Raw genomic sequence first — 23,076 nt, forward strand, 5'->3', positions numbered from 1 at the left:
GCACCTGAAGGGTTAATTGTGCGGATCACAGCCCCTTGTTAGAGATCAGGTGCTGCCAGGCAGCAGGGAGCAGTTCTCAGTATATTCTAACTTGAAGCGTCCCCATCACTATGGGAACGCCTCTGTGTTAGAATATACAGTCGGATCTGAGTTTTCACGATCTAACTCAAATCCGATGGTATATTCTAACATAGAGGCGTTCCCATGGTGATAGGAACGCTTCAAGTTAAAATATACCATCGGATTGGAGAAAACTCAGATCTGAGAGTATATTAATATTACTCGAACACGAACCTGAATCCGAACTTTTACTGAAATGTTCGGGTTCGGTTTCGGGTGCCGAACACCGTAAAGTTCGGTACGAACCTGAACTTTACAGTTCGGGTTCGCTCAACCCTATTCGCCAATCAATCAAGTGCACTAGAGCCACATTTACATTAATCAATCATTCTGTATGGAGATGATTAATCACCACTAGTGCTGAGCAAAGTGAAACGTTCGAAGCAGAATTTGGTCCGAAGTTTAGGAAAACCTTGATTTGAAATGAATTAAAATTTTCTCATGCTTCGTGATAACAAAACAGGTTTTCCTACAATGGCTCTAGTGCACTTGTTACAAAATGAAATTAAGTGTAGAGGAGACAAGCCCGGGAACACATCATCACCAGTAATGCAGTGCAGCCAGCCAATCCGCAGATAGCCATCCCCTGTGATGTCACAGCCCTATAAAACCCTCATCCCAAGCAATCTCTACCATTTTCCTATGAGTTGAGCACAGGAAGACACATGGCAAGTGCTTATGTGCTAGGGACAGTGTTGCTGAAAAGCATTAATAGAAGAATATTGAAGAGGGAGAATGCAGGGATACTGCCAACCAATACCATCCAATCTGTACCCCTTAGGGTGATGATGTCATCACAGGCCACGCAACATTTTGCGCTGGATCTTCAATCAAGATGGCGGTGTCCAGCTCTTCACGATCAAATGGATAAGGTAAGTAGGATTTTATTTTTTTATTTTCTATTTTACAGTTTAATATTAATGCCAGATGCTGCAATAAGCAATAAACGCGGCATCTGATGGGCACAGAGTGGTACAATGTCATTACACCAACTACTTGCGCAAATAAATGCACTTTGTGACAAAGTAATTAATCATGAAGCTAACTTTTTGTAAACCTCGGAGAAGCATCCAAATCTAACTTTCCAATTCTTTGCTCATCTCTAGTTCCACATGAAAGATCACTCAACAAATGAACATTTGTGAACTGGCTCTAACATATAATTGATAGGACATTTGATAAATAAAAATAAGAAATTAGAGATGGCATTGTATTACTATTTCTCATTTTTGTTTCATTTTTTTTTTTTTATCAGTAATAAAGAGCCCAACTGTTTAATTAGCCAAAGCAGTCCATACTATGCATTATGTATTGTTGTTCTGACCTGCATAAAGTATATAATCCATAACCTTATAGCTGCATCTTACTGTCCAGCCTGTTGCTATCAACTTACTATCAGGAACCATTTCAAGTAGGTACTATAGAGATAATAAGCACGAGCAGAGGACTAGGCAAGTGGGATTCTTCCTGTCCCCAGTGACACCGAGCTGGTTCTGTACACAGCAGTGACATGTACACACAGCCTGGGAACCACTAAGTGTCTGACTAATGAAGCATTAGCATATTATTAACATTATCTGCGCTTTTAATCTCAAACTGATTGCAGCCACTCAGGCTAAATGAACAGGAGGTTTATTTAAAGGGGTGGAGGGAGGAAAGAGAGAAAATGAAGAAATGATCTCCTTGCAATCAGATTAAATTAACTTTGAGTCACTTCTTACAGACCTCCTCGTCAATGAGGCATCACTGAGCCCTTGATCTTGAGAGAAAATACACTGCCATCCTCAATCACCAAGTGGATGGTGCTGGGTTTCAGCGATATGTATATTTTGCCAAAGCCAAATATAATCTAAGAAATCACACACTCCACTTCCACATTTATATAATATGCTTGTAGATAAATGCATTTCAGAACAATTGGAAGTGAATCAATATAATTATAAAGTATACAAAGTACCTGACACTGTAATGTACAAACAAAGTAACTGACACTGTATAAATGTGCGAAACAAACCAAAAACGCGTACCGCCACATAGGTACAGCAGTCTTCCACTAGTAAACTATATGAGACCCCTATCCTACTTGTATTAATTCTCATATGTATTGATTGTATACTGTGTACACGGATGAATATTCGCACTATAGGCGGTGGGAAAAACACAGGGGTATTATTCTCATTTGAAACAGAACTCTTATTAGTTTGTGCAGGAGAAATCAAACCCAATCTATTTTTATCCTCCACCATATTTAATGCATGATCTATCATCCATCTAGGGTAACCTCGACGCTACAAATGTTTGCATATGTTAAAATGTTATATTTATCAATAGTAGGAGAATTGCGTTTAGCGCCAGTTAATTCTTCCATGGGCATACTTTTAATCGTGTGCAGCACGACACATGACACAAATTAGCTCTTAAAATAACACTGCCTGCAGTTTCTTTACAAAACATACCAGTTTCCACACTATTAGAGCTATTAACTGCTGTTAGAGTTAAATCTAAAATATCAATGCTTGATGAATGATGTGAAAAAGAAAATAGTTAATTGAGACAATTATTATTGAAGTAAGATTCCAGTAGTGGTATGGACAAGAAGCAGGTCATCGATGTATCGCCTATACCACCCCAGTGACCCAATAAAGGGATCTATGTCGCCATAGATGTATTTGTGTTCCCAATATGCCATATAGGTATGCTGTTACAAAAACTGCATACGTTTTTTGAAAAGCTCATGTTTTCTGTTTTTTTTTTTGTGCGTTCTTTTGTTGCGTGCAAAATGCAGCACAATTGCAGTGTGTGGCAGTACGCATAACTTGAAATAAAACGTATTCTCTGTCATTTGAGTAATACTTCAGAGATTTTCTCTCACATACATGAAAACAGATAGCAGTGTGAATTCAGCTTGAGAAATTGAGGATTTGCATGTAGATTTACATGTAGATTTTAATATCCAGTATCTGATCATTTTCCACTACTCCTGATACCCGTAAAGTCTTGTTTAGAAGTTCAATGATTTACCTCCCTTACTGGAAACAATGATATACTATTTATTCTAGTAGTTTGAAGTAGTACTAGTCTAGTAGTAGTAGTATTAATAGTATTCTATAAAGTAATAGTATTCTAGTAGGAAAAGGAATATTTACAATATTTAACTTATTAGCATAAAAAATTGTACAGTCTAAAAACCTTTGAATCCAGCCAAACATTTATTATTATTTATTGGATATTGAATTATATATGGTTCTAAATTATATAGCTGTAGGCTCTCTGAAACCAACAAGCCATAATTTGGCATCCAATGGAACATGCTACACTTTTTTTTGTTGGATTTAAATACACAGGGGGTGATTTACTCATCAAGATGCACTAGAATTCTGGTGCCATTTGTGTCCAAAAATAGTGTATATGGTTTGTACCACATTTGTTAACTTGTGTTAGACAGTTTTTTATCCATTGTATCACTTGTCCAATAAGGGGCATGGCTTAGATAAAGGGGGCAAAAAGGAAGCATGAATTTAATTTGGTGCTGTGTGCCAAAAAATTGCACTGCCTATTTTTTGGAGTAAACTATGCCATCATATAAGGTGATGTAAAGTCAGACCAGCCAATATAGGTGTACCAGATTTATCAATCAGCATCAGCTATTGTAATAAATCTGGTAGAGTTTATAACCGTATGTCTAACTTTATATATGTCTTACTATTAGACAGCATTATGTTGGCCAATCTGTCAGGAAAACCTCTTTTTGCCTTCATATTAAATTTGAAACATACAGAAGAATCTATCATCTATCATCTACAGTATCTATCTATATATACAGTATATATCTATATATACAGTATATATCTATATATATATATATTTTTGCAATTTCTTACTTACCAGTTGCTCTTCCAGGTGTGTCGTACATGAGGATCATGAATGTTATGCTTGTCTGCTTGCTCATCCAGAAAATCAAACATATATTTGATGGCAAGAGGAAGAGCGCTGCCTCTGTGTGCTGTGCTAAATATGGTTTCAAACAAGTCATCCACAAACTTCTGTAATGTGCCCTGTTAACAAAATACAATTGAAGAATAAAGTAAGATGTTTTATAAATTATAATTAGTTCCAGCTTTTTGTTACATTTATATTTAATTTCGCAATTATAATACCAAGGTAACCAAACAACATAGAGAATACAGTTCACATATGGACAAAATAAGTAGTGTTATAGTAGAAATAACTGAATGTAACATATAATATCCAGTAAGGGAAATCTATACATCCATTATGAAATAGTTCTGCATGGGTGCCAGGAAGATGGTGGTAAAAAGTTGTGTAATAGATATGGTTCATGAAATAGATTTGGTAGCCTTCCATTAACTGTGTGTTCTACTGTGTACTTATTATACTGTGTAGAGTCAGTTTCATGTTAGCTTTATTCTAAAGAAAACAATATAGATAAAGTAGGACAAAGTGTAAATGCTGAGTGATATTAGTGTGTCTAATATGATACTAGAAAAACTAAAATAAAATTATGTACTTTCTGAAAATGGTAATCCAACTATATTATGAAGATGAAAACTAATTATTGGGACCAGCAAAGGAATAAATTTAATCAAAGTAGATTCTGACAACACCTGCTTGCGTTATGCAAGTTTTAAAGATATGAATATTCTAGTTCGGAAGACACCTGCGCTCAGTGAATCCTTTTTGCATACTATTCAACACAGCTAATATTTCAATACATGGATTCTGGCCGATGCATGTAAATAAGATTCTGTCTATATACACTCATTGACCAAAAAAAAAAACACAGAGAACGAGTTGTTGAAATCAAATGAAACATTGTATGTGTGAAATAATAATAATTTATGTAAGTGATTACAATATTAAAGCGAAAGGAGGTTCTAGTATCCTGTTGGGCCGCCTCTCGTGTGGAGACATTTGCACACAGATGTTGCAGCTGGGTCTGTAGATCCTGCACACTCATCCCATAAATGCTCAACTGGCGATAAATCTGGCAACTGGGCAGACCAAGAAAATGTGGCAATCCGGTGAATTTATTCCTGGGAAACTCTTGCTGTGCATGTGCGGGCATTATCCTGCTAAAAAATGCCAGTTGGAAACCCTACTATGAGAGAAATCACATGTGGCGGCAGGATGTCCTGCAAATATCACTGAGCTATAAATATCTTTCATATCACTGCTAGAGGTGACTAACTGTCATATTCGTTGGCTCCCCAGATCATCACACCAGCAGTTGGGGCAGTGGGACACTCCACAGCAAAGGTAGGATTAAAGCACTCACCACGAGGCCTCCATACTCAAACCCGATCGTTATGGGATGCCAAAAAGAACCTTGGATTTGTTGCTAAAGATAATATGGTTTACAGTCTGTGGCAGTCCAGGTTTCTCATTCACAAAACCACTGTGTCACGGGGTTCCGAAGGTGCACTCGGTCCCCCATCGCCTGCAGACCTGTTGCTTAGCTTTGGGAATGAGGATCTGTGTTTGACCTCATTCCCAGGGCGGCTTTACTAGCTGGGTGGCTCCCTGCTCCTAAGTCTGCCTTGAGCGCAGAGCTGATCACTCGGTGCTCGACTGGTTGGTCTGTCGGTCATGTGACGCTGGCCACGTCACATGACCCTCACTCCCCACTATAAATACAGGCAGCCTGCTGGCTACAGGTTGCCTGTTAATTTCTATGTTCCTGGCTATCTGTTGGACTGCTGAATACTTACCTGATCCTGTTCCTTGACCATCCTTTTGCCTGATCCTCCTGTACTGCGCATCCGTCCTGGTATTGTGACCTCGGCTCCCACCTGACTACTCTCTTAGGACTCCTCTTGTACTTCTCTGCTCTCCTGGTATTTATGACCCCGGCTTCTCCTGACAATTCTCTGCTTGCTCCATTTGCACTTTACAGCTTTCCTGGTATTGACTCGGTCCGTTCACGTCCTGTTGTTTGTCTGTCTGTCATCCCTGCACTTACTCCAAGTTAGGGATTGCCGTCCAGTTGTCCCCTGTCATTAGGACTCGCGAGGCAAGTAGGCAGGGCCAGGGGTAAGGGTGGAGCGCAGTGGTCACTTCCCTCCCCCCTGTGTGTGTGTGTACGCGACCGTTACACACTGTAAATTAAGGCAACGGTGGCTAGACACCAAATTTCCTTTTGCTAAGTGCATGGAAATAGTCCAGGCATAGGCAGGGGTGTTTAATGTGCCCTCTGAGTGCCATCTAAGTCATGATGATGATCCACTGTACTTTTCAGTGGTTCATAAAATCCTTTTTACTAATGGTTTGTTTGGGCCAACCGGAGTCTGTTTGCCGTGTTTGTTCCCTCATGTAATGACTGTTCTCAACATTTATTAACTGTTACATTAGTACAACCATCCTGCTACTCTCAGATCCTGTCACCTGGGCAATTTCTTCAAATATAAGTATGTCTAGTAGTAAATGATCTCTTATATAGGGCAGGGGAAAGCCCTTTTATGCCCTTTTCTGGCAAGCCCCAGTGTCTAATCAGACCACACCTGTAATCATTTACATTGTTGCCCGAGATATGCTGTAACTGCATACCAAGTTATGTAGCAATCTGACATTTCTATCTAGATGCGTGATTTTTCTTTTGTCAATGAGAGAATCTCACAGTTCCAAGTAGTTAGGAAACAGTACATTTTATAGTTAGGGAAAAAAGTAAGAGACATATGCTGTAAACATAAGTTATGTACTTTTAAGTTTAATTACAGCTTCTTGGAGTAAAGGCCACTGAACATGAAGAGAATGGTTTAACGTATATAGGTAGCTCTTAACTCTCCCCTGACTCACAATTGTAGGGGATAGAAGAATCAGAGAAGTTAATATTTTTGCCCAATCTTTTTGTTCACCCAGGAGATAAACTGCCGCCATAAGTGTCTGGCAATGTCTTCTTCCCCTCTCTCCATTAAATACACATACATGTATAGCCGAACTGTGATCCCAGATTGCTGGATCATAAGAGAGAAGATCTATATGTTCATCAGAATTAAGCTATGCCCTAGATTTTGTATACACAGGCAGAAAGGCACACATAGCTATTCCAATACCTATTCCAAATCAAATTTAATAAAAATAAAATTATCTGATGAAAAAAAGTCACACTGAAAAAATACATAAAAAGATACATATTATACATAAAAAGAACCAAGCCTTGCTGAGACAAAATTAATATGCAAATTATACCTTGCAAAATATACTGTCACAATATGCAGTGGTCAACTTGGCATGTTGGTTATTGTTTCTAAGCCCCACTAGACCTTTTGCATTAAGATTTTATAGAGCAAAAATGGTGTATGTATGTCAGAAAAGATGGGTTGAAAGTTTACTTTAGGCCACATGCACACGATCGTATTTTTTCTCTGTGTCCGATCTGTGTTTTTTGTGGATTGCACCTGGACTCATTCATTTCTATGGGACTGCATTTAATTTGGCCAGGTTGCAAATTATAGAACTTGCCCTATTCTTGTCCATTTTACAGACAAGAATAGGCTTTTTTACAGTGGATCCCGCAAGAATTGTGGGATACACATCCATATTTTGCGGATCCACAATTTGTGGACTGCAAAACGGATACAGTTGTTTGCAGGATGCCTTAGTGACTGTTGCTGTTCCACCTATAAATGACTAAATTTGGTCTGTTGTACAAACTTGGCTTAATGCAGTTAAAGTTCGACCAAGTTTTATAGTTTCAAAAAGAGTTTTCCCGACTATGTTGTACATTGCAATTTTCAATGAGCTTGTATCTGCAGTATAGATGACCCTGTTGAGGTAAGAGTCCTGTTGTTCAGTACTGCATTGAGCAGATTCCCTTGAATAAGCCTTATTCTCAGCATCATAATCGTACTTCTAATAAAGTCTTTATTATAATGAAATGTTACAAAGGCGGCTTCCTCCTATGCAGTGTCTACTGTACTCAGTTCTATGCTTAAAGAATAATGTGAGGGGGTGTGGCGGCTCGGAAATACAAGTTGCTGGCATTTAAGAAATGAGATGTCAACAGCGTAAAGTTATAGAGCTGTCATGCAATAATTTTCTATAAAGAAATTCTTGCAGGGATAGACAAAGCTTTTTCCAAAAGATGCCATTTATTTGTCTGACAGCTTTGAGTACTTTATAAAAGGTCTGCCCCGTCAGTCGTTATTTTGTGTTATTACTTTGCAATGGTTTAAATTTTTTTTGGTACGCCAAGGTATAACAAAAGATAAAGTATACAGGAACAAATAAATAGCATCCAAGACTGCCATTGTTAATGTAAAGACATTGTTCACAAATCAACATATAGGTACAGTAAGCCTAGTAGGTGATGAAAAGAGGGCTCTCTTATACCCACCATAGAACCTGCCTAACCAAAGAAGCAGACGTATAGCTACTGTGCATAGTTAGGAAGAGTTTCCATTGTGTAGTATAAGAATTCTGGTATACAACTCCTATGGGAGCTGTAATGACAGGTGGATTATTCTGAAAAACATACAAATAGCTAAGAAATGCCTGGAAAGTAAAAAAAATAAATAGTGATAACAATAACAATGTAATAGTTCTTAAATAATTCATTTCTTAATATCATGTCACCATTTCTAATAGAGCTCGAAATCTGCTGAGCAGATTTCAATTCTCATAGACAATACCACTTAGGGGTAGTTTAGCAACTCCTCTAGTAACAGATGCAGATACCACAAATTTGTGTCTATAAAAAAGGCTTTGTATCTCTCCAGATATATTAAGACATTGCTCAGTATACAATGTTGGTCCTTCAAATAATATAATGTTAAAGGGTAGGAAAAAAATAAACCTTTAACCTGCTAATCTCAAACCTTCTCTAACTTGTTTGACATGCATATAATCTATTAATATTTTATATCAAACTTCACCATGATGACTTTCAGATTCACTAAACATTTTAAATGCATATAAAAATCAGTAACATTCATTGTAGAACAATACAATATATTATGATATTATAGTATGGTATATCGGGACATTTTTTGCATACCTTAGTAGCCAACAATCTTGTTAGGTATATTTCTGATACCATTTTACTTCCTCTGTCCCCTTCTTTTTGGTCTCCATGCTCATGGTTCTTGACCAAATGCCAAACTTTGACTCCACTTTCCAAATCTGGTGTTATCATGGGTGTGCGAGACCGCAAGCTGTCAGGACTTCCAGTGTATTTAATCATATTTTCTGCAATAACAACAAAATTCAGAACTTCAGATATGAATGTTTTTAACCATATGGCCTACATTTTGCTTATGAATTATCTATACAATTGATAGCAATGAAGATAGGAGCAAACAACAAAATAGGATTATTTTTTTTTTTTTTTACTATAACCCATGACTGCCAATATGGCTGTTTACGGTGGTCACTAAGGAACCTTAGGATAGGGCACTGCATTTTTAGGAGGCCTTATCTAAGCACTGCCCATGCCTCCCATGCAGTGGAGAATAGGAGCCTGGCAATAACATGCTAGCTACTATAATAGCACAGGGGGACTGCCCGGTAGTTCATGTCAGTATCTGACTGACAGTATACAGGACACTGTACTACATAAGGCTACATCCACACGACAGTGAAAAGAAACTTCAGTTAAAAATGGATAAACTGTCAGTTTTTAGCAAACGTGTTTTTCACTGATGCCTTTCTGAGAAACAGACATTAAAAGCGGTCCCCTTCAATTTTATGGGGCTGTTGGTCGGTGAAATTAGACATGATAGAACATGTTCTATTTCTGATGTCCATTATTCACTGGTCATCAAAAAAAAAAACTGTCTTTGAATGACCTCATAGACTGCAGCTGTTCTTAAGATGGATGTGTAACGCCGTTAAAAAAACATCTGTCACATGTCCATTCTTTCGTATGAATGTTCCCTTAGTAGTACAGTTTACTATGTGAGCGATCAAAAGATTGCTTGTCAAAATCCCCTTGTGGGACTAGTTAATGGTAATGTTAAACAAATTTTTATGAAATAAAAAAATCTACAATTTAAAAAATACACCATTTTCATTTTGAAAAAAGCTTTTCAATGAAAAAAAATTGTAAAAATAATAAACTCTCCACATATTTGGTATTACGGCAACCTTAATGACCACACAGTGAATGGCATAAAAATAAAAAGCAATAAAAAATAATTAGGTACCACAAAATGATAAAAATGAAAAATATAAGTCATCCAGCAGAAATCAATCCCTCACACAGCTCAGTAGAAAGAATAATAAAAAAGTTATGGGTTTCTGGATGTGAAGATGCAAAAACATTTTCTTTAAGGTTTTTTATTGTGCAAAATTAGAAAAACCTTAAAAAAACTACATATATATTTGGTATTCCTGTAATCATAATCACCAAGATAGTAAAGTTATCATGTTTATGCCAAAAATGAGCACTGCAAAATGTATATAAAGAGAGTACAGGTGCATGGTACCATGGCTGCAATACAAAATACTAAACTTGTAGCCTTTGTTTCCCTTGTCAGTGTTGTTTGCTATTGCATTGGTTAAGAGACAACAGAGTACGAGATAAACAAATGCCTTTCAACAGTGTATTATCGATTTTCAGAATTGATTGAAAGGAGATCTTGTAACTAATCTGTAAATTAACTAATAAATCTATAAATGCATTCGTAGAAGTGATCCATCTTCTTCTGTTTGCATAACTTTGCATGGTGTTGTCAGTCTTATCATGAAGGTACCACATGCAGCAAAAGAAGCAGCACAGAGGTATTCCTGTAGCCAATTAAGCCTATTATAACAACATCAACAATATCAAATAAGTGGGCACTTTTAAGATATATCAAAGGTAGAGATGAGCCAAATGAACTGTAAAATTTGGAAATTTGACCCCAAAATTCTGATTATACAGAGTTCGAATGTATGATGATTCAATTTGGGAGAATCAAGAAGAGGATAGCGAGACACTTTTCCAGGCAATCAGGGCACTTTCGATTCAGGTAGAGTCAAACCGAATTTTGAGAAATTTGCTCATCTTTAATCAGAGGTTTCAGAGGCAGGGAGGAAAGCCCAGTGACTATTTTCTAAAATGTGCTTTTGTTACAGGTGAATATAAAACTGACTCTATACAATTTCAAAAACAAAAACATATCAATAAAAGGCTTAGAAATAAGATACAAAATAGATAAACTATAGACCTTTTAGCTCTAAGATGACCTGAAAGTGACTTGCTGAAGGTCGCTATTAGAGATGAGCGAATCAAATGCCAAGTGGAATTTGATCAGAATTTCAGGATAAATTCGATTTGCCTAGAAGCCGAATTTCCTCGTACTTCTATTTAACCTGAAATAGTATAAAAAAGAAAAAAATTCAAACCTGCCGCCTCCATTTGCTCGTGATGGGCCTCCATCTCGGCCGAAATCCTGTGCAGTGCGAGATTACATCATGACACCGGCAGGCATGATTACGTCATACGTCACCAAGCCAGCCGGCGTGATGACTTAATCTCGCGCTGCACAGGATTTCAGCTGAGATCTTTAAGAAAGATGGTGGCGGCCAGCCCGTCGCGAGCAAATGGAGACGGTAAGTTTCTAGAATTATTTTTTTATTGTTAATTTTACACTCAGATGCTGCGATCATGTATGAATGCGGCATCTGAGGGGTACAATGATGGGAACGGTGCTATCGCAGCTCCCTTCATTGCACCCGCTACTTACAAAAAATGCGCTTCTTGACTAAGTAATTCGTCAAGAAGCAAATTTTTTTGTGAAATTCGGCGAATCAGCTGAATCTAACTTTTAAGAAATTCGCTAATCTCTAGTCACTATCTTACTTACGAGTGATCTTAAAAGGAATGGCAGCCAAATTGGCTAATCAATGTGGAATCTGAAGTTAAGCAATCAATCCATATTTTACTGTATGAACACAAGACACAATCTTCATTTGCACATTTGTTTATGAAAGCTAAAGGATAATTGACTTCAAGCCATCTATTCTGGTGACTGGGAATAAAGCATGACAGAGGGAATTGATTAACTGAAATCCAGAGTGTATCTAAGGAAATTCATAGTTCACTTTGGGTATTTTGTCTACTCTTAATCCTTGGGATAAGCAAAAAATCTGAGACAAAATCATCAGTACAAGCTCTGTGTATATACAGCTTTGTAATTAAAAGCAGATGCTTAATGCTTGTAAGTACGGTACGTGGGGATGAAAGCCACAGTTTTAAGATGTGGCCCTGAAGAAACTATTTCTTACAACAAGGCATACAAAACGATAGAACAGATGAGACAACTAATTCATCAAAGACAAAAAGAACAACAAAAATGGTAATTGCAACGGGACATTGATTAGTTTAAAACTGATTTACAATCTTGCTTTCCAATATTACCAGCCTGTTAATTATTTGGAGTCATCAATGTGTCTACTGAGTTTGACATTGATACAGCTATTTATGCTGCTGCGGTATTGCTGCCCATAGAGATCTTTTGCAAAAGTTCTGCTTTCAATGTCCACTATATACACATCCAAAGCTCCATTATCTGCCCACTCCTAAGTGGAAAGTATCTGTACTTTAATTTAAAGTGTAACTGTCATTCTTATTTTATTTCTGTAAATATGTGTAGGGGCAGTGATACTGACCATTTTTGCAATATACTTTAATTACTGAAGTCATACATTTCTATTATAAAAATAGCTGTAAAGTGGCCCATTTTGAGCCTTAGCAACGATCCTCTGTCTTCTGTTAACATAACACAGCCAGTATTGAGCAAATCTCCAAAGTTAGGCCTCATGCACACGGCCGTTGTGCGGCCATTCTGTGCATTGGGGACCGCAATTTGTGGTCCCCAATGCACAGGCAACGTCTGTGCGGCGGCCAGGATGGATCGAGACCCATTCAACTTGGGTCCGTGATCCATCCGCTCCGCAAAAAAATAGAACATGTTCTATTTTTTAGCGGTGGGGAGGCATGGACAGAAACACCACGGAAGCACTCCTTAGTGCTTCTGTAGGGTTCCGCACCTCCGTTCCGTACCGCAAGCTCTGAATTGCGGACCCATTGATGATGATCTCCATTCTGTTTTGGCAACAATTAGGTTTCAGCATTGCATTTTCAAGTTTTTTTTTTTTTTAAATATCACTTCTCTTATAATGAAAAAAAATTATTTCACAACTTAAATATGTACATATATGTACATTGCCAATAAAAAAAAAAAATCAGCTAAATGTTCAAAACTGAATGTAATGCTACAAAAGTCATTTAAGGGGTTGACCCATGAAAAATGTTCTATATTTTTTAAACCAAAACCTGCATCTGAATACTTCTGTAGCATAATGCGCTTAAAAAAATAGTAAATCCACCAAGTTATTCAATAAAATATATCTGTACAGTGTCACCTGCTGCTTGTACTTTTCATTATTTCTCTGTTCTCTCGTCCAGCTCCCACCACTGTATCTACTGTTAAAAGGACACACCCTGCGAGCTGTCAGCTTCAAATAAATCTAGCAGAATAATCAAAGCAATGAATTACAGGTACAGGGCTTGTTTTAGCTTTGTTAGAAAGAGACTGCCATGTCCTATATGATGTCTTATTTTCATTTTTTAAATTAATCATGGGATAAACCCTGTAAATAAAGATTTCAATTATAATGATAATATGTAAAACTCCACACATTGAGCAAATTGTTACTATAACTTCATCTTCATTACAGTTAAAACAATAGTTTCATAAAGCACTAGAAGAACACATGACAAATCATTCTAGTAGAGACAGAAGGCAACGATTAACTGTATAGATAACAGATACCATGCTCTGAAATGATACAGTATCATTATTATTCCAAATTGAACAAGCCTTGAGTGGTTTCATTTAACAGCTCTCTGTCTCCTCCCTGACAAAGTGAATGTGTCTGTGACAGCTTGTCAAACCTATTATAACTTTACTTAGTATTGTAGAGTTCAGCTTCGACTGACCCTGATTATAAGCACTTAGTATTATTTCAACCTGCACAACATAAAGATTATACAATAAATATCAGCATGAGGAATGGCCCTGATATACTGTACCACACGAAAATCCTTTCTTTTATCAAGCTGCACTCAGTCTGAAAACTAAATAATAAGCAAGAATGATGAAAAGAAAGGTGGCTTCAATGTCAAAAACAAATATAAAATAATTCCCATATAATTATAGTCTAACATATAAAGTAGTAATCATTTTCAAAGTGGCTTTCTATTGTATAATACTGTACATTATTATTGGGTTTGCTATTAAATGAAAGGACATCAATGTCAAACCACTCAGTGGAAATAAATGAGAATAAATCTAGCGATATATCCAGTGTTTTAATGGTGAATGGAATGTTGAAAAGAACAATATATAAAAAAAAAAAAATCAGAACTTAAGGTGCAACTAGGGGGCACTATTGATAAATAAGATGAGTGTTGGGAATCCATTAATTGTGTCACAGTCGTTACCTCTGGCTGTGACCTATGGTTCTTTATGGGTTAACTCCCCTGTGTGCCTATTAGGAGTTAATCCTCTCTGTCTGCTCCATGGGTGTGGCCTCTCTGCTGCACCCATAGAACCTGTATTTAAAGCTGAGGTTTCCTCAGTTCTGTGTCAGCTCTCCTGGTGTGTGTTGTCTTGTCCTGCTCCTTGTTTGTACTCACTCTCCCATGCTGCTGACCAATAGGATCTGTGTCTGTCTGTGCTCTGTGGGTTTCCTACTTGTTCATTTCCGTCCTCTTTCCTGTCTTTCTGTTATCTGTTCTGCCAGTTATGTTTTAGTTACCTTGTGTGTATTCATATGTCTCTGTTCAGCAAGCCCTTGCTGCAGCGCGCCTAGCTGCAGAGTGCTATGGGCAAGGCCACACAGTATACCACTGGTGGAGCTAGTCCTTCTCTGCTCATTGCCACTCCTGTTCCCTTGCGTGAACTCCTGCTTGTATTTTTAGTTGCCTGTGTGTTATGTTTGCCTATGTACCGTCGGTACCTTCTGGTACCTGTTGTCCGTTTGCTCCTGTTGTCACTGTCTAGTTCACGCTCCAGGGTGAACCCTGGCAACTCCCTGCGGCAAAGCCTAACCCTACCATCTGGGGCCCTAGTGAATACCAGGAGTTGCTTAGTCACGCCCCTCTGGAGTATTACTAGACAGTGGCGCAGTGGGGGTTTTCCTCCCACTGTGCGGACGGTACATAGAGCTCTCATTTCCCTGTGTTTCCCTCCTTGGATTCTGTTTGTGCAATAAACTCTTGTGTGTCTGTACCTGATTTCCATTTGTTTTTGCTTGACGACGCAGAGGTCTCTCCTGGGACCTCCAACTCATGACAAATTGTATTGATATGAATCTTGCATTATACTCTGGTCCTAATCAATCAACAGTTTATTGTTGAGATGCACTGACATGCTATTAAGCTTAAAGAGGACCTTTCATGGGTTTGTTGTAAGTGAGATAAATATCTGTACCTGCGGGTTACCCCCAGCTGTGCTGCCACCCTGCCTGTTTTTTTAAAATATCGCTACTGCGCCCGGTTATAACCCTCCACAAATTTTGGGGAGGAGATGCAGTCTTTCTCTGTGGGCGTCTCCTTCACCCCTGGATGTAGCACTGTCTAATCGCAATGATGCTATGCGCGGAGATTGGACAGCGCTACAGCCAGGGGAGAAGGAGACGCCCACAGAGAAAGACTGCATCTCCTCCCCATTGCTCCGATGCTCAGTATTAGCATACTGAGCGCAAAATTTGCGAGGGGCCATAACGGAGTGCAGGAGCGATATTTTAAAAAAACAGGCAGGGTGGCAGCACCGCGGGGGGTACCCCGCAGGTACAGATATTTATCTTAGTACAAACTAATGAAAGGTCCTCTTTAATAGCTCCAGTACATCAGTGCATACAAACTTGGAATAATCTCTTAAAGAATCTTCTACTCCTTAGGATGTCCATCTCCAATTCATACCTCCAAAGCATTTCATTAATCTACAGCACTTCCATCAAAAAATAAAAAAAATTTAACTCAATATTTATAGAAAATATTTTCTAACATTTTCATTTTCGTTTCAGCAGTACTATTTCATTGAAAATTAAATGTTAAATATTTAATGGAAAGTAAGGATTGACTTTAACCTGACCAGAAACTTTTTTATATTCAATGGCCGCTACTACAACCAGCTCAGGGGCACCGCGATGGGTAGTCCCTGTGTGCTGTCTTACGCTAATTTGCTCCTGGGTAGGGATGAGCGGACCAGTGGATGTTTGGGTTCGCCAGGTTCGGCTGAACTTTGAGTCAAAGTTCGAGTTCGAGACCCGAACTTGACCAGAACTCGAACCCGAACCCCATTGAAGTCAATGGGGACCCGAACTTTGGTGCACTAAAATGGCTGTAAAATAGTCATAGTAAGGGCTAGAGGGCTGCAAAAGGAAGCAAAATGGGGATAAGAGCAATACAATTGCCCTGCAAACAAATGTGGATAGGGAAATGACTTGAAATAACATAGAATATAAAAATAAAAATAAATTATATTCTTGAACTAGGAGGCGGATGTCAAAGTGGAGTAGGAGGTTGAGGAGGCAGTAGACGTGGTGGTGTAGGTAGAAGCGGCGGTGGAGGAGGATATAGCCAAGACTGTTTTAGTTTATTTTTTTTCCCTTTATTTATTTTTTTAGAATTTTGGGAAGGCCCCAAAACATTGGGAAACAGAAAATAGAACGCAAAGAGAAAGCGTACTGGAGTATAGCAATGGCTGGATGCGGCCGATATACTTGTCTATTCAGCACAAGGTAAGGACAAGTTCTGTGGGATCCATGCCTGCTTCATTTTAATGAACGTGACCTTGACCACATTGGCTGTGGACAGTTGGCTGTGCTTATCTGTGATCACCCCCCTGCCATGCTAAACAAATGTTCAGACAATACACTGGCCGCAGGGCAGGCCAGCACCTCCAAGGCGTAAAAGGCAAGCTCAGGCCACGTGCCAAATTTGGAGACCCACCAGAAGTTGAATGGGGCAGACCCATCAGTCAGTACGTGTAGGTGTGTGAACATGTAGTGTTCCACCATGTTGCTGAAATGCTGCCCCCTGCTAAGACGTTCCGTATGAGCTGGTGGTACTGATTGTTGTGGCGTGCTGACAAAGCTTTTCCACATTTCGGCCATGCTAACCCAGCCTTCTGAGGTGCTGGCGGTGCCCCAGCTGCGTTGGCAACTTCTTCCTCCTCTGCCTTCACATTGTGCTTCCACTGAGCCCCCTCTATCAGGTGGGAATGCCATTAGCAGCGCGTCTACCAGCGTGCGCTTGTACTCGCGCATATTCTGATCATGCTCCAGTGACGTAATTAAGGACTAGGCTAGGCCCAGAGTTGCTACGATATTTTGCCCGTTATCGCACACCACCAGGCAGGGCTTGAGGCTCAATGGCATAAAAACACTCATCTGTCTATTGTTCCATGCCCGTCCACAGCTCCTGTGCTGTGTGGGTTTTTTCCCCCAAACAGATTAGTTTCAAAACAGCCTGCTGTCATTTCCCCCTAGCTGTGCTGAAGTTGGTGGTGCAGGTGTTACGCTGACAAGATGAGGAGGCAGTAGAGGAGAAAGCGGAGTAGGAGGAGGATGCAATGAGAAACGTCCTGCAATCCTAGGTGGCGGAAGAACATGTGCCAAACTGCTCTCCACCTCAGGCCCAGCCACCACTGCATTTACCTAGTATGCAGGGAGATATAACGTCCCTGCCCATGCTTACTGGTCCATGTATCGGTCGTTATGTGGGCAGGGAAGGGATGGCTCACCTGAAAAAGTAGTGGCGGCTGGGAACCACGTACTGTAGGACATCCACCGCCATAAGGGTTTTAAAAGTCTCCATCTCCACCAGAAAGAATGACAGTAATTCAAGGGCCAGAAATTTTGAAATACTGACATTCAGGGATTGCTGGTGGGTAGGGGGGTACTTCCTTTTTCTCTCCAGTGTTTGGGGGGTGGACAGCTGAACACTTCCATGGGACTTCCATGGGACAGTGAGGAGATGCTTGGTGACGGTGACGATGGTGGAGGTGTTGTTGCTGCCACATCCTCTGTTTGTGGGGTGGCAGGTGCCACTGTCACTCCAGAGGGGGAGGAAGAGGCCAAGACTGCAGCAGAAGAGGGAGCAGGAGGAGCCTGAGATCATTTGTGGTTATTGAGGTGTATACTCCCTGCAGCTCCTGCATTTAGATGCCTGGTCATGCAGGTGGTGATCAGGTTTAAAACATTTATGCCTCGCTTCAGGCTCCGATTGCACAGCGTGCAAACCACTCGTGTCTTGTTGTCAGCACATTATCTGAAGAACTGCCACGCTAGGGAACTCCTTGGAGCTGACTTTGTTGTGCTCAGTTCCTAGGTGCGGTGGGCAGTAGCAGGCGTACTGGCTGGGGGATGGCCACTCTGCTTTTGCATCCTGCTCCCTCTATTGCTATGCGGCTGGCGCTGTGTGACTACCACCTCTTCCTCCGAACTGCACACGTCACTCGCATGATATTGATTCCATGTGGGACCTCATCATCTTTACATCATCTTCCACCCACTGGCACAGATCGACCACATCCTCTCCCTGCAACAGGAGCTCCAACAACCCCAGCAGAACCACGACCAAGGCCACATCTCTTATTTGATGCTCTCTTCATTCTTTACGGTCACCCACTGAATTAACTATATTAATGTTCCTGTCATTTATATGCAGAGCACCAAAAATTGGTACATATCTCCCACCGATCTAACAGACGGATTAACTATTTTAATTTCCCTGTCACGTATGCAGTGCAGGTGTACCTCACACCAAAAATGGGTATATGTCACCCACCGATCTAACAGATGGATTAACTATATTAATTTCCCTGTCACAGATGCAGTGAAGGTATACCTCGCACAAAAAATGGGTATATGTCACCCACCGATCTAACAGATGGATTAACTATAATAATTTCCTTGTCAAGGATGCAGTGCAGTTTAACCTTACACAAAAATTGGGTATGTCACCCACCAATCTAACAGACGGATCAACTATATTAATTTCCCTGTCACAAATGCAGTGCAGCTGTACCTCACACAAAAAATGTGTATATGTCACCCACCAATCTAACAGACGGATTAACTATATTAATTTCCCTGTCACGGATGCGGTGCAGGTGTCCCTGACACAAAAAATGGATATATGTCACCCACCGATCTAACAGATAGATTAACTATAATAATTTTCTTGTCACGGATGCAGTGCAGTTTAACCTCACACAAAAATTGGGTATGTCACCCACCGAACTAACAGATGGATAAACTATATTAATTTCCCTGTCACGGATGCAGTGCAGGTGTACCTCACACAAAAAATAGGTATATGTCACGCACCCATTTAACAGACAGATTAACTATATTAATTTCCCTGTCAGGTATGCAGTGCAGGTGTACCTCACACCAAAAATGAGTATATGTCACCCACCAATCTAAAAAACGGATTAACTAGATTAATTTCCCTGCGGTGCAGGTGTACCTCACACAAAAAATTAACATATATCACCCACCGATCTAACAGACGGATTAACTATATTAATTTCCCTGTCACGGATGCGGTGCAGGTGTCCCTGACACAAAAAATGGGTATATGTCACCCACCGATCTAACAGATGGATTAACTATAATAATTTCCTTGTCACGGACGCAGTGCAGTTTAACCTCACACAAAAATTGGATATGTCACCCACCAATCTAAAAAACGTATTAACTAGATTAATTTCCCTGCGGTGCAGGTGTACCTCACACAAAAAATTAACATATATCACCCACCGATCTAACATATTGTGTATCTGACACAAAAAATGGGTATATGTCACCCACCGAACTAACAGAAGGATTAACTATATTAGTTTCCCTGTCACAGATGCAGTGCAGGTGTACCTCACACAGAAAATGGGTATATGTCACCTTCTTATCTAACAGCTGGATGAACTATATTAGTTTCCCTGTCACAGATGCAGTGCAGGTGTACATCACACACAAAATGGGTATATGTCACCCAACCATCTAACAGTCGGATTAACTAAATCAATTTCCCTGTCACGAATGCAGTGCAGGTGTACCTCACACCAAAAACGGGTATATGTCACCCACCAAACTAACAGATGGATTAACTATATTAATTTCCCTGCCACGGATGCAGTGCAGGGTTACCTCACACAAAAAATGCGTATATGTCACCCACCGAACTTATAGACGGATTAACTATATTAATTTCCCTGTCAAAAATGCAGCACAGGTGTGCCTCACACAAAAAAAATGGGTATATGTCACCAACCAAACTAACAGACGGATTAACTATAATAATTTCCTTGTCACGGATACAGTGCAGTGTAACCTCACACAAAAATTGGGTATTTCACCCACCAATCTAACAGACGGATCAACTATATTAAGTGCCCTGTCACAAATGCAGTGCAGATGTACCTCACACAAAAAATGGGTATATGTCATCCACCGATCTAACAGATGGATAAACTATATTAATTTCCCTGTCACGGATGCAGTGCAGGTGTACCTCACACAAAAAATAGGTATATGTCACCCACCAATCAAAAAAACTGATTAACTAGATTCATTTCCCTGTCATGGATGCGGTGCAGGTGTACCTCACACCAAAAATGAGTATATGTCACCCACCGATCTAACAGACGGATTAACTATATTAATTTCCCTGTCACGGATGCGGTGCAGGTGTCCCTGACACAAAAAATGGGTATATGTCACCCACCGATCTAACAGATGGATTAACTATAATAATTTCCTTGTCACGGACGCAGTGCAGTTTAACCTCACACAAAAATTGGGTATGTCACCCACCGAACTAACAGATGGATAAACTGTATTAATTTTCCTGTCACGGATGCAGTGCAGGTGTACCTCACATAAAAAATAGTCATATGTCACCCACCAATCTAAAAAACAGATTAACTATATTAATTTCCCTGTCATGGATGCGGTGCAGGTGTACCTCACAGAAAAAAAGGGCATATATCACCCACCGATCTAACATATTGTGTACCTGACACAAAAAATGGGTATATGTCACCCACCGAACTAACAGACGGATTAACTATATTAATTTCCCTGTCACGGATGCAATGCAGGTGTACCTCACACAAAAAATGGGTATATGTCACCTACCTATCTAAAAGCTGGATTAACTATATTAGTTTCCCTGTCACAGATGCAGTGCAGGTGTACCCCACACACAAAATGGGTATATGTCACCCAACCATCTAACAGTCAGATTAACTAAATCAATTTCCCTGTCACAGATGCAGTGCAGGTGTACCTCACACCAAAACTGGGTATATGTCACCCACCGAACTAACAGACAGATTAACTACATTCATTTACCTGTCATGTATGCAGTGCAGGTGTACCTCACACAAAAAATGGGTATATGTCACACATCAAACTAACAGACAGATTAACTATATTAATTTCCCTGACATGGATGCAGTGCAGGTATACCTTACACCAAAAATGGGTATATGTCAATCAACTGAATTAACAGACGTATTAACTATATTAATTTCCCTGTCACGGATGCAGTGCAAGGGTACCTCACACAAAAAATGGGTATATGTCACCCACCGAACTTATAGACGGATTAACTATATTAATTTCCCTGTCACAAATGCAGCACAGGTGTGCCTCACACAAAAAATGGGTATATGTCACCCACCGAACTAACAGACGGATTAACTATATTAATTTCCCTGTCAAGGATGCAGTGCAGGTTTACCTCACACAAATAATGGGTATATGTCACCCACCGATCTAACAGACAGATTAACTATATTAATTTCCCCTTCCCTATCACGGATGCAGTGCAGGTGTACCTCAGACAAAATATGGAAATATGTCACCCACCGAACTAACAGACGGATTAACTATATTAATTTCCCTGTCAAGGATGCAGTGCAGGTTTACCTCACACAAATAATGGGTATATGTCACCCACCGATCTAACAGACAGATGAACTATATTAATTTCCCCTTCCCTATCACGGATGCAGTGCAGGTGTACCTCACACCAAAAATGGGTATATGTCACCCACCGATCTAACAGATGGATTAAGTATATTAATTTCCCTGTCACAAATGCAGCACAGGTGTGCCTCACACAAAAAATGGGTATATGTCACCCACCGAACTAACAGACGGATTAACTATATTAATTTCCCTGTCAAGGATGCAGTGCAGGTTTACCTCACACAAATAATGGGTATATGTCACCCACCGATCTAACAGACAGATTAACTATATTAATTTCCCCTTCCCTATCACGGATGCAGTGCAGGTGTACCTCACACCAAAAATGGGTATATGTCACCCACCGATCTAACAAATGGATTAAGTATATTAATTTCCCTGTCACGGATGCAGTGCGGGTGTACTTCACACTCAAAATGGGTATATATCACCCACCGAACTAACAGACGGATCAACTATATTAATTTCCCTGTCATGTATGCAGAGCAGGTGTACCTCACTCCAAAAATGGGTATATGTCACCCGCCAATCTAACAGATGGATTAACTATATTACTTTTCCAGTCACGGATGCAGTGCAGGTGTAGCTCACACCAAAAACGGGTATATGTCACCCACCGATCTAACAGATGGATTAAGTATATTAATTTCCCTGTCACAAATGCAGCACAGGTGTGCCTCACACAAAAAATGGGTATATGTCACCCACCGAACTAACAGACGGATTAACTATATTAATTTCCCTGTCAAGGATGCAGTGCAGGTTTACCTCACACAAATAATGGGTATATGTCACCCACCGATCTAACAGACAGATTAACTATATTAATTTCCCCTTCCCTATCACGGATGCAGTGCAGGTGTACCTCACACCAAAAATGGGTATATGTCACCCACCGATCTAACAAATGGATTAAGTATATTAATTTCCCTGTCACGGATGCAGTGC

The 23,076-nt window shown here is 39.8% G+C and overlaps 1 protein-coding gene across 1 annotated transcript in view; it reads right to left on the reverse strand.

Moving 5' to 3' along the window:
• Window positions 1-23,076, reverse strand: part of PLXNA4 (plexin A4) — an 810,841-nt gene that overhangs the window by 17,306 nt on the left and 770,459 nt on the right. Inside the window, exons 28-29 of the mRNA XM_040413397.1 lie at window positions 9,134-9,324; window positions 4,006-4,175 (exon numbers count right to left, since the gene is read on the reverse strand). Of these exons, the coding sequence (XP_040269331.1) occupies window positions 4,006-4,175; window positions 9,134-9,324 (361 nt within the window). The remainder of the gene's footprint in view (window positions 1-4,005; window positions 4,176-9,133; window positions 9,325-23,076) is intronic.

The sequence above is a fragment of the Bufo bufo genome, chromosome 1, assembly GCF_905171765.1.
Source record: "Bufo bufo chromosome 1, aBufBuf1.1, whole genome shotgun sequence".
Taxonomy (NCBI): Eukaryota; Metazoa; Chordata; class Amphibia; order Anura; family Bufonidae; genus Bufo; species Bufo bufo.